This window comes from Lissotriton vulgaris, chromosome 4_1, assembly GCF_964263255.1.
Source record: "Lissotriton vulgaris chromosome 4_1, aLisVul1.2, whole genome shotgun sequence".
Lineage (NCBI taxonomy): Eukaryota > Metazoa > Chordata > Amphibia > Caudata > Salamandridae > Lissotriton > Lissotriton vulgaris.
In genome coordinates, this window is record NC_141691.1 from 896,800,814 (window position 1) to 896,813,667 (window position 12,854).

Here is a 12,854-nt window from a genome sequence, read left to right on the forward strand (position 1 = left end):
AAAGCTTCAAGATAACTTATTCTTTGCTATATGCCACGTTTTCAGGAGGCCCCCTGACAATACAAATGGATTCGCATTCAAAGCTCGAAATTCTCACATGGCTCTTGCCCTCACTCATCCAACACCAAGGGCACATTGCGAGTACCTTTTAGAAGTTCACAGGACACCAACAGCACTACTGATTTGCAACTCTAACTGAAGGTAAGAAATCCCTTCTTGCGAATATGCTCATTCTCCTACCTTTCTTCTGCGGCCACACCACCTTTTTTTCCCAAATGCATAAAGTTCTCAATATCCTATCAAAATTGTCGTAGTTTTTCCAACGCTGTTGTTCCATTGTTAAACAGTATCCCACTCCCCCCACTTCTACGTTCCGTGATTAAATATTCTATTTTCTGAATTCCCTCGCTGATTCTAAATAAACTTTTAAAAAATTGAGTCGCCTCATGCAATCCCCTAACTTTATTCCAAATTATTTCTTTTCAAAATTCCCTATATAGTTGTTGTTCTTAGCATTGCCAGCAGCGTAGTGCTGTGCCTATGGCAAAGAAGGCAACCATCTTCCGACAGTCATAGCAAGACATGTCACTTAGGAGCCTGAGCCAAGCCAGTGGCAGCTAGGGTAGAATGACTATCATCTCGCTGCCAAACGCATTTCGCGATTAACACAGGGGATTGTAAGGTAACCAGACGCCGGTAAAAATGTATTACAGAAGAGAGGAAACATGTTCTTATTAAAGGTCCATATATAAATAACAATAGACATGTATAGAGAAATGAGACTCACATACACAACGACAAACTTATGCAAAAGAATCACAGGTGCTACACCTGGACAAATACCAAAAGAATAGTATGCTTCTTAGGCAGACAGACAGGTGAGTTGATCACCATGCTAATTTGTTTAAGAAACAGAAATCGAAAGCTCAAAAATGAGAGGGTCAAGGAAAGGAAGGTGAGCTCATAACTAAAATGTAGTCTGAGAAATTAACCTGAGAAACAGAAAGCAACCTCAAACACTAGGGGCCTGATCAGGAGTGTGAACTATGCGTAAAACGCGAGTAAAACGTGCGTAAACACCTGTATTAGAATAGACTGGAATTACGATTTCCTAAGTGTAGTAATCGGATGCATTAATTACCTCAACCTCCGTTAAATTTCGGCAGGTCAAACCATAAATCTAATGGGGGGAAGCAGCTGGTAAATACCGTATCATACGGACTTTGGTGCGTTAAACACCAAAATCAGCATGTTATTCCCTACCAACTTGTAACATGTGTTATTTAAAGCGCTGATAAGTAACATACTATCTGGTCGTTATTTATCAGGAGGGATAAGTAGCACCTAAACTCGCAATAGGGCCTAAGTTGGCTAACTCACAGATATCACCTCTGACAGTAACTGTGTACGACAATTGAACATTGGTTGCTGGCAAACTAATCATGCAGTTTTGTTCTCTGCATTTAATAATAAATATCACAAACTTTAAATTCCATTCAAAATTCACCGCAACATATGGTAGCTAAGCAATGATCTTTGCAGACAGCAGATTTACAACAAGCCTTGGCAAAGTCAATAGGTCTTGCCTAGGAGGCGAGAGCTATTGGCTTTTTCAATGTTTTTTAGCCATGTTGTACACCAACATGGCTGCCGTGTAGTATGGCTGAAAGCTCAAACAAAAAAAATAATATATATATTTTTTTAAATGAGAGAGGGTGTTTGAAGGGGATAAGTGCTATGCCACGACCAGCATTGTCCACGTCATAGTGGTTGGGAGGGACAAATAACTGACAAACAACAGAGAAAGCGGAGCCAGCAACACAGGTGACGGAGGGTGGATGGGGCCAAACAACAAAGGTGAGAGAGGGCATTGGCACAGCCACTAGGTCTTCCCTACGAGACAAGATTGATTGGTTATGCCAGGGTTTAGCTATGTTGTACAACAGTACAGCTACCATGCAGCATGGCTCAAAGATAATAAAAATAAGCGCTGTGATGCGGTATGTGATGACTGGGTCATAGAACGGTTTGTTTTTTTAACTGCTGGCAGGTGGGAAGTCGGATGGGAGGCAACACAGATGGCGGGAGAGAGGCAACATGGACAACGGAAGGTGTTGGGTGAAAAAACCCAATATGATGCGTCCAGAGGAGGTTCGCATCATAGCCCTTAATTTTGTTATGGTGAGTGGCTGGGTGGGGCAAGCAACACAAAGAAGGAGGGAGGGAGGGGTAAAGAACAAACACAGACAATAGGGTCAAGCACCAACACGGACTACGGAGTCAAGCACCAAAACAGACATGGGTCAAAGCACCAACACGAACGATGGGGTCATGGAGCAACATTGACAAGAGAGGGAGGGTGGGACCAAGCAGCAGCCCAGAAGGAGGATAGGGCCAAGCAGCAGTCCAGATGAATAAGGGTGGTGTGAAGCTGCAACCTGGACGAAGGTGGATGGGGGTGTTTCAAGCAGCAGCCCGGACAAGGGCGGGTGGGGGAGTTTCAGGCAGCAGCTGGGACAATTTTCAAGTATCAGCCCAGACAATTAGGTTTCAAGCATCAGTCCTGACAAGGGCAGCCGGGTGCAAGGGTTTTCAAGCATCAGCCTGGAGAATTTGGGGATGAAATGGGTCCAGCAGCAGCACGGACAAGGTCAAGCAGAAGCACGGACAAGGGCAGGTGGGTGTGGTCCAGCAGCAGCATTGACAAGGGCGGGTTTGTGCGGTCAAGCAGCAGCATGAACAAGGGCGGGTGGGTGGTGTCAAGCAGCAGCACAGAAATGCCAAGCAGCAGCACAGACAAGAGCGGGTGGGTGGGGTCAAGCAGCAGCACAGACAAGGGTGGGTGGGTGGGGTCAAGCACCAGCACAGACAAGGGCGGGTGGGTGGGGTCAAGCACCAGCACAGACAAGGGCTGCTGGGTGGGATCAAGCACCAGCACAGACAAGGGCGGGTGGGTGGTGCATCAAGCAGGAGCCTGGACAATCTGCATCAAGCAGCAGCCGGATAAGGGCAGGTTGGTGGGCCATCAAGCATCAGCCCACCAGACAATGGGTCATCAAGCAGCTGCCTGAACTAGGGCGGGTGGGTGGGGCCAAGCAGCTGGCTAGACTAGGTTGGGTGGGTGGAGCCAAGCAGCTGCCCGGACATGTCAAGCAGCAGCACAGACCAGGGCGGACGGTGGGGCCAAGCAGCAGCACAGACAAAGGTGGGTGGGAGGGGTCAATCAGCAACACAGACAAGGGCGGGTGGGTGGGGTCAAACACCAGCACAGGCAAGGGCGGGTGGGTGAGGGTCAAGCAGCAGCCCAGACAAGGGCGGGTGGGTGGTGCCTCAAGCAGGAGCCTGGACAATCTGCATCGAGCAGCAACCGAACAAGGGCAGGTGGGTGGGCCATCAAGCAGCAGCCTGGACAATGGGTCATAAGCAGCTGCCAGCACTCGGGTGGGTGAGGCCAAGCAGCTACAGGGCGGGTGGGTGGGGCCAAGCAGCTGCCAGGACTCGGGTGGGTGGGGCCAAGCAGCTGCCAGGACTAGGGCGGCGGGTGGGGCCAAGCAGCTGCTAGGACTCAGTGGGTGGGGCCAAGCAGCTGTAGGGCAGGTGGGTGGGGCCAAGCAGCTGCCTGGACTAGGGCGGGTTGGACTCTGCCAAGTAGCTGCCTGGACTACCAAGCAGCTGCCCGGATAAGGGCGGGAGGGTGGGACCAAGCAGCTGCCCGAATAAGGACGGGTGGGTGGGGCCAAGCAGCTGCCCGGACAAGGGCGGGTAGGTGGGGCCAAGCAGCTGCCCGGACAAGGGCAGGCCCAAGCAGCAGTCCAGACAAGGGCGGTGTGTTGAGCCAAGCAGCAGCCCGGACACTGGCAGGAAGGTGGGGTCAAGCAGTAGCCCGGACAAGGGCGAGAGGGTGGGGTCAAGCAGCAGCTTTGACAAGGGCAGGGGTGTCAGTCCGGACAAGGGCGGGAGGGTGGTGTCAAGCATTAGCCTCGGCAAGGACGGGATGCTGGGGTCAAGCAGCAGCACAGACTAGAGGGGGTGGGTGAGGTCAAGCAGCAACACGGACATGGGTGGGTGGCTGCAGTCAAGCAGCAGCAGGGACAATGTGAAGCAGCAGCCTCGACCTGGGTGGGTGGGGTCAAGCAGCAGCCTGGATTAGGGCGCATGGGTGGGGTCTAACAGCAGCACGGACAAATATCAAGCTACTGCACAGACAAGGGCGATTGGAGGGGTGTCGAGCAGCACAGACAAGGGCAGATGGGTGACACATCAAGCAGCAGCCCGGACAAGAACGGGTGGGTGGGGGTCAAGCAGCAGCCCGGAGAGGGCAGGTGGGTGGTGCATCAAGCAGGAGCCAGGACAATCTGCATCAAGCAGCAGCCGGACAAGGGCAGGTGGATGGGCCATCATACAGCAGCCTAGACAATGGGTCATCAAGCTCTGCCTGGACTAGAGCAGGTGGGTGGGGCCAAGCCGCTGCCTGGACTAGGGCAGGTGGTTGGTGCCAAGCAGCTGCCTGGACTAGGGCGGGTGGGTGGGTGGGGCCAAGCAGCTGCCTGGACTAGGGCGGGTGGGTGGGGCCAAGAAGCTGCCTGGACTAGGGCGGGTGGGTGGGGCCAAGAAGCTGCCTGGACTAGGGCGGGTGGGTGGGGCCAAGCAGCTGCCTGGACATACCAAGCAGCTGTCTGGACTAGGGGCGGATGGTTGGGGCCAAGCAGCTGCCCGGACAAGGGCGGGTGGGTGGGGCCAAGCAGCTGCCCGGACAAGGGCGGGTGGGTGGGGCCAAACAGCTGCTCGGACAACGGCGGGTGGGTAGTGTCAAGCAGCAGCCCAGAGAAGGCCCTGTGTGGGGCCAAGCAGCAGGCGGGACAGAGGCGGATGTCTGGGGCAGAGCACAACCCGGACACGACACGGGCAGGAGGGTGGGGTCAAGCAGTAGCCAGGACAAGGGCGGGAGAGTTGTGTCAAGCATCAGCTTGGACAAGGCCGGGGTGTGGGGGGTCAACCCGGAAAAGGCTGGGAGGGTGGTGTCAAGCATTAGCCCCGTCAAGGACAGGAGGATGGATTCAAGCATCAGCACAGACAAGGGCGGGTGGTGTGGGTCAAGCATCAGCACAGTGCAGTCAAGCAGCAGCAGGGCCAATGTCAAGCAGCAGCCTGGACCAGGGTGGGTGGGGTCAAGCAGCAGCCTGGATAAGGGCGGGTGGGGTCAAGCAGCAGCACGGACAATGGCGGGTCGGCGGGCTCAAGCAGAGCCCGGGCATTCTCAAGCAGCAGCCCAGACAAGGGCGGATGGGTGGTCTCAAGCTGCAGCCCGGACAAGGGCAGGTGGGTTGCCTCAAGCAGCAGCCCAGACGAGGGTGGGTGGGATGCCTCATTTAGCAGACTGGACAATTCTAAAGCAGCATCCTGAACATTTGTCAAGCAGCAGCCAGTACAAAGGCGGGTTAGTGGGGTCAAGCAGCACCCCTGCTTTCAAGCAGCAGCCCGGACAAGGGCAGGTGGGTGGGGTCAAGCAGTAGCCCGGATCGTAAGCAGCCTGGACAATTCAAGCAGCAGCCTGGACAATTCAAGGTGCAGCCCGGACAAGGGCTGTTGTACGGGGTTCAAGCAGCAGCCCGGACAAGGGCTGGTGGGTGGGTTCAAGCAGCAGCCCAGACATTCAAGCAGCAGCCTGGACAATTCTCAAGCAGCAGCCTGAACAACTGTCAAGGCAGAGCCAGGACAAGGGTGAGGGGGGTTAAGCAACACACTGAATTTCAAGCAGCATCCCGGACAAGGCCAGGTGGGTGGGGTCAAGTAGCAGCCCGGACAATTTCAAGCAGCAACCCTGACAGTCAAGCAGCAGCTTGGACGTGAGTGGATGGGTGGGTTCCAACAGCAGCCCGGACAATTGCATTCAAGCAGCAGCCCGGACAAGGGCGGATGGGTGGGCTCCAGCAGCTGGTCGGACACTCAAGCAGCAGCCGGTACAATTGTCAAGTAGCAGCCCGTACAAGGGCGGGTTGGGTGGTCTCAAGCAGCAGCCCGGACAAGGGTGGGTTGGGTGAGCTCAAGCAGCAGCCCGGACAATCAACTGCAGGGCTCTGGTCTGTCCTGATTATTCCAGTCAGTGGGGAGACAGATCTGACCTTCCAGAGCAGAAGTGCCTCTTCCTGGTCAGTTGCTGCAGCAGTCAGGCCAAGGAGCTTCGAACCGGTGGACTCAGACTCTGCGGTTTCGATGCCTGCGGTTTGCAGGGGAGTAGCTTCTCTACTCCAAGCTATTAGTCCTCTGGTGATCTTAGAGGCCACACAGCAGCAGGACGAGACAGTTCACCTCGATTGTCAAGTTTTTTTTATTTTTATTAACTTTATTTATTCATTTTGAATAAAACTCATTACAGGTGTGCTCTTCAAAGGTTCACATACAGTACAGCCAGATAGTCATATAAAATAAGTACATTCACGACCTTTGGACCCTTCAGAACAATTTCAGGTAAGTTGCGCCCGCTATTACCGATGGTCGATTCTTAAAGCAGAAGGCAGGGGTTTGTGCCAAAACTCAGCGGCAGGCACTCACTTCTCGGGTTTAGCAGCTCATCTTTGTCCTCTTCGTCTTTAGGTCCGTCGAATCTAAAGTTCAGGGTCGAGTGTTGCCACCTAAATACTCAATTTAGGGGCATTATGAAGAGTACTGGGTGGTGGCCAAGAGGCAGCTTACCTGTAGGGCGACTACGCCCCCTATATGATCACTTTCTTAACCCTGACCCAAATAGGCCAATTCTCACCAACACAAGATGGAGGATTATGAAAAGTGGGGTCTACATCAGCTGGCCCGCCCCAGGGGTGGTGCTAGCTGAATGTGGGCACACCTCCTAATCTAACTAATTTTCCACCCTGTTTTGCAGCTAAAAAGTGGGGGCAGGACAGTGGGTGGGCGCCTCCACTACCTGGAGATGCATAGGGTCACATATCAAAGGCAGCCGTGCCTTTAAAGCTTCCCACCCTGGAATGTCCATCCTGCTTGGAGGAGGTATGAACCCCTCTGCCCAAAGCAAGCTTTGGTCTAGTCTCCGAGAACAAAGGCTCTCAACCTCATGAGGTCAGAAACATGCCTATGGTCGAGACCAGTCAGTCAACACACTAGTAGTCAGTAGGTTTTCAGGGGGCACCTCTAAGGTGCCCTCTGTGTGTATTTCTTAATTAATCCAGCACTGGCATCAGTGTGGGTTTATTAAGACGCAGGTGTTTGGTACAGTGAAGCAATGATGTAGCTGGAGAACTCGTAATGACAAGTGTCCAGACCATGTATTCATTATGGATTCCCTGTGCACTGGTAATATCTACAGGTAAACTTAGATATCACCGGGGCATATCCACTATCTACTCTGGCAGATATGCTCTCACATGTGTATAATGCACCCTGCCTTAGGGCTGTAAAGACCTGCCATAGGGGTGACCTACCTATACCACATGTAGTGCTCGCAGGCATGGAACACAAGGATATGTGCCATGTCTACGCTTCAGTTTTCTCTGCACTAAGACACGCAGGCTGCAATTGCAGTTTGCATGAGCTTGGTGAGCGGTCCCTTAGGGTGGCACAATTTGTGCTGCAGCCCTTAGGGACCCTCTTCAGGTCCAATGCTCAAGGGAACAGGGGTACCAATCACTAGGGTCTTACATTGGATCCTAAAGGGTTTGCAAATTGTAGAACAATCGTACAGTTTAGGGAAAGAACACTGGACTGGGGATCTTGTTGGCAGGAACCCAGCACACTTTCAGTAAGAATTGCACCAGATACATGGCAAAAAAGGGAGGAGTACTACAACAAAAACCTAGGTTCCTACAACGACACCCACAACTGAGTCCAATGACAACACTCTAACATCAAATGGACAAGACGGAAAAGACTACTAGAACCTCATTCTCAAACACAAACCCAACCAAGGTTCAAACAATTGAAAAACCTCTAAGCACAAAACTATATGCACGAATTAATAACAAATGGAGTGCACACAAATTTGATTCCAATAAAAAAGTCTTACTGGCTGCATAATTTTACAACCTGTCAATCAGTGGTAAATGTGGTCCTGCTAGAACACTGATACTCAAAGCAAAGTACGGCCCTGGGGCCACATGTGGATCCCCTGACCTTTACATGCGCACCTCTGCCAAACAGCTGCACTGGGCTGCTGTTTACTTGACTCAGCACTAATATTTTTCAAAAAATGTTAAATAGCGGGCAAGAATGTGTTTAAAGGTTAAATGAAGTTATAGAAAGGAAGTATCTAGGGTGTCCTGCACCGCTAAACTTTAGAAACACCTTCATTCTTAAAGACATCTTACAGCAAAAGTGTAAAAGTAGGATAAAGTATTTTCAAAATTCAAAAAGTGTATTTCATTAACATGCAGAAGCATTTCACCTTAGTACATCAGGTTATAACAGGGCACAGAGAAGTATTTTGGCAAAAGTGATAACATTCGAACATGAATTCAGAAATATGCTCGCTTCCCCCCCACCTCGACAACAATGCCAATAGTGAACGAAGAGGCAAGTCAGTTGTTACGTGAACTCTTTGGGTCTCCTGGGTTTCTATTATAAATTAACATTATAGTTTATTAAAACTAACACAGAAAGTTTTGAAACACATCCTGAAGTAAAATATGTGATAATGAAGAAAAAGGAGGTAAGTGAAATAACCAAATTGTGTGATCCTAGGCAATTGTTTTAAGTGGGGAAGCTGGGATTAATCTCAAGCTTTTGGTTTCACAATTTAATCTTCAGAATCTTTGCATATATAGGAGTTGCTTCTCCTACACCCACCTTGCCACAAACCCCCTTTTGCCCCCAATCCCGACTGCCACTCTACTAGCATCAATGCGCTCTCAGTCACATCACAGACCAAACTTTGTGGCCTCTGGGAAAATGTTTGCGAGAACACCTTTGCTAGAATAAGCTGGAACTTCAAAACATCATGCATTTTTCCCTCCCTATATCTAATTTTTTGCTGTCCATTCAAACAACTCTATTCTACAACTTTACATGTTCTTACTCATCCGATTAAATGGTTCCTGCATTACTCTACATAACAAATGTCTATGGGAGTGAAAAAACTGTACACAAATGGCATGACAATCTACTATCCATATACATGACCATTCTTACTAACAGTGTGAAACAAGTATCACATAGGGAACCTCCACAGTCTTGCACTAATCTGCATGAGCAAATATTTTCAAATGCCAAGCACCAGAAATAAAACCCCATAACTAGCTACAACATTTATACTTCCTTAATCTCTAAAATTGGTATGATGCAGTTCAGGCATATCAGGTGTAGTAAGTGCTATATAAATACCCATACCATTGTTAGAGAGGAAATCACCTTTACATTTAATGACAAGAGAAACCGAATACAACACTTTCTGTGAGGAAAATAATAAACGTGCACCGACTACAAGTTCACAAAAAGATCAGAAAAGAGAATTCTTAAAGTACTGCATCGTAAAAGCATGCAGTAAAAGATTTAGACTAGGAGATATAATGTAATGACTAATATAGATTGTGATTTATAAATTGACAAAGTATTATATATTATTAACTTGTGTTAGAAAAACGTGCAAATGGTGAAAGCTCACGTCATAAACTTTACCTCCAATCATTTCTAAATTTCATTTGTAAGAGTAACCGTCAGCTCCGTATATGACAAAAGAAAAGTAGGTGCAATACATGTCTATTTTATGATCATTCTGTGAAACTTATAGAAAATGTACTTAACACATATATCAATCTTATTTGTTTGAAACGAAATCTTAAATGTATAGTATGAAATGTTTTACAAGTTGGTACTTGCAGAATTTAAACATACCCCATAATGACACGCATTATTTGTAAATATATTAAATGGTCCTAAATGCATCTGAAGTTATACTAAAATCATGACCTCTTCATATTCTCTTGTGAATGTATGCTTATAATTCTACGTATTCTGTGTTATATTAGCCTAAATTAATATGGGCCTGAAAGCACACATGAAGTTTCTGCCTCCCAGTTTGTGAGAGAATTCCTGAGGATAGCAAATCATGAGCAATAGCGTTTTTCTTTCTGACATTTCATGTACTGTTTGCAAGATTTGCTACATCTTTGTTACCATTTCAGGACATCTGCCTGGGAAACTGTACTCTTGAATCCACTCAAATGCTCTAGCTAAAGAAGCATTGTTCTAAACATTTCGCATACTGGAATGCTAAAGGATTGCTTAACCCCTTCGCTGCTGATGACGAGCTCAGCTCGTCATCAGCCACGGGTGGCGTGTGCTGATGACCAGCTGAGCTCGTCATGTAACGCGGAAAACAGCCGCACAGCGCAAAAATCGCCGCAGCAGCGATGCGGTTAATTGTCCCACCTATTTTTCAGCATTTTGGGTCTTATTTATGTTGCCTACATACACTGAATACAAACGGACCAATGGGCTGAGTGGTCTGATCAAATAAGGTGCTTCCACGAGGTGTCACCCCCGAAAACGCTAAGAATATAATATTGCCCGATTTAACAGATTTGGAGCAGTTAGCGGATTGTGATTGCAATGGTGACGGTTGATTGCTATTCTGCATGCTGACTACGAACTACTGAAGGAGATTTGCAGACCTTTCCTGGTGGTCTCATCTGGCTTCTTTCCTGAACTGACGCATATGCTATATGCGCTTAGCGGTCTCTTTCTTCGCTGACTCGAACTGGCAAATCCATGTCCCTTTCTGAATTTTTAAGCCCTTTGGTACTTATTTGACATTTGTTAATTTGTCTTATTACCTAATGCAATCTATTGATGCACTTACCTTTCTATTTTGATAAAACTAAATTTAGTAAATTGGATTCACCTGTCATGAATAAGTGTATATTCTGCATTTGGGTTTACTAATGACTGGAGGAGATCATATTAGAGAGATCTCAGCGCACAAAATTCTAATCTTATTATTCTGTATAGCCTTAACTGAACCCTGGGTGTGTATGATTTTAATTGCCTACATTTCTTTTGGAGATTTGGGCTTGCAGTGATTATCCTTTACAGTATTATCCTGAGAGTAATTTACAAGAGCTTGACATCAAATTTATAGTTCAGTTGTCCAATTCCTGGTCCTCATTGGATGACTGTTGAAACTCTTTATATCCGCCCCCTTTCAGCACACAACAAGGTACATGGGTGGACCAAGAGAGTGGTATGAACATTCATTATTGAAATTCCCATCCGTTGTTTTGGGCCCAGTAAACGCTACAGAACCATACTATCCCACATGTTGATATAATGCCCACTGTCTGTACTTTTTCCAATTTCTATTGCACCAAATTTCTCTATCACACCCAACGGCATAATGATGACCCAGGCCTCCATCATGCCAACGGTCTATATCATCCTCTGTCTGTTATGCGATCTGTTTCTAGCATGCTCATATCTTCTCATACGTGGTCACTACCATTGATATTATACAATGGGTTTGCACTATGTAGACTTCCCCTTTGTCTGTTTCACAAAACGACTCTAAGCTCGGTTTTGCTTTGTCACGTCTCACCCCATGGTTCTTCTATGTGGTCTGTATTGAGCAAACTATGCCAAATTCTATTTTGCAAAAAGTTAGTACATTGTCCAGTTCGGTTATGCTCACGGTCAATAGAACGCTCGCGAGTCTAGCGCTCACAGTGTGCCTATTATGTTACTTTTTTTTTTTAAACCAGGTGCTGGTGGTTTAAATTGTCAGGGACTGTTAAGTAATGTGCCCCTGCAATTGCTTTAATTTAAAATGGAGATTATTGACATTTCTCAGTATGGGTGCGTGCAATGCTTTTAATGGGAGAGTATGGGCACTATACAATTTCAAGACCTGTGTGGTGCACCTTGTAAGCCTGTCTCTTCTATGGTCTTTCCATGTCTCTCCTTAGTTACTGCACGCCGCATATTGCCATGTGCCTTGTTTCTAAGGGTGTTTGGACCACATTATTTATATCTGGAATGGCGCAGTTACGCCTTCCCACACCAGAATGTTTTCTCCGTGGCCCAACGGTGCTCTGTGCCCACTGGCCGCGTTAACCCTTCCAGCACTTACCGGTCAGGCTCCTCAGCACGGTGCCGTGGGCCCAGAGGCTCAGCACTTGCTGCACAGACAGGTTGATCATGGAGCTGCCGTCCTCCTGCCCCGCTTTCATGTTCTCTCGGCGGCCGGGTTGCTGGCTCGGGGCTCTGCGGTAGAGGCGGAGCTCGGGGCCGATGCTGCAGCGGCCGTGGAGCAGGCCTTGGGGGCTCAGCCTCGGCCGGGCGGCGACGTAGAAACGGCCGAGGCAGAAGGGATACATTGAGGATGCGGAGCCGCCGGGCTGCTGCGCCGCCTCCGGGTCTCGCCCACCTGCACTTCCTGGAGGTCAGACCCCCGCTCCAGAGCGGGCTAGGGTCGACGTCTCCCGTGGGGGCTGCTGCTGCATCCGGCAAGGGACGTACAGCTGCCACGGTGGGACAGCTGGCCGGCAACCACCATGATCGCCCCGGCTCCTGCCCCTCCTTCTCCTCATCATCACCCGAGTCACCATCGTCTGTGGAGGAGGAGACTGGCTGAGCGGGGAGGGCGGGATGAGTGGCAGTTTATCCTCTTTCAGTTCACCCGCTTGACGGCCTCTTGGCCCTGAGGGATCTACGACAGTTTAAGGTTGCATTATTTAGTTCGAAACATTTTGACACCCGGAACCCCTAAAAACGTGCTATGTCTACCATTTCTATTATTTTATACAACGGGTGTAATGATCCAGTTGTATTATATTTTTACTTTTGTGTGATTTCTGATGATTCAACTTTTTGGGTCTGGGTTTTGACAGAGCCCATGTCAAACTCACTGTTGG

The 12,854-nt window shown here is 48.8% G+C and overlaps 1 protein-coding gene across 1 annotated transcript in view; it reads right to left on the bottom strand.

The window, feature by feature from the left end:
• TMEM170B (transmembrane protein 170B) overlaps positions 1-12,534 on the bottom strand; it is a 143,696-nt gene extending 131,162 nt beyond the window's left edge. The window contains exon 1 of the mRNA XM_086965179.1: positions 12,071-12,534. Within this exon, the coding sequence (XP_086821305.1) occupies positions 12,071-12,317 (247 nt within the window). The 5' untranslated portion in view covers positions 12,318-12,534. The remainder of the gene's footprint in view (positions 1-12,070) is intronic.
• Between the last annotated feature and the right edge of the window lie 320 nt (positions 12,535-12,854).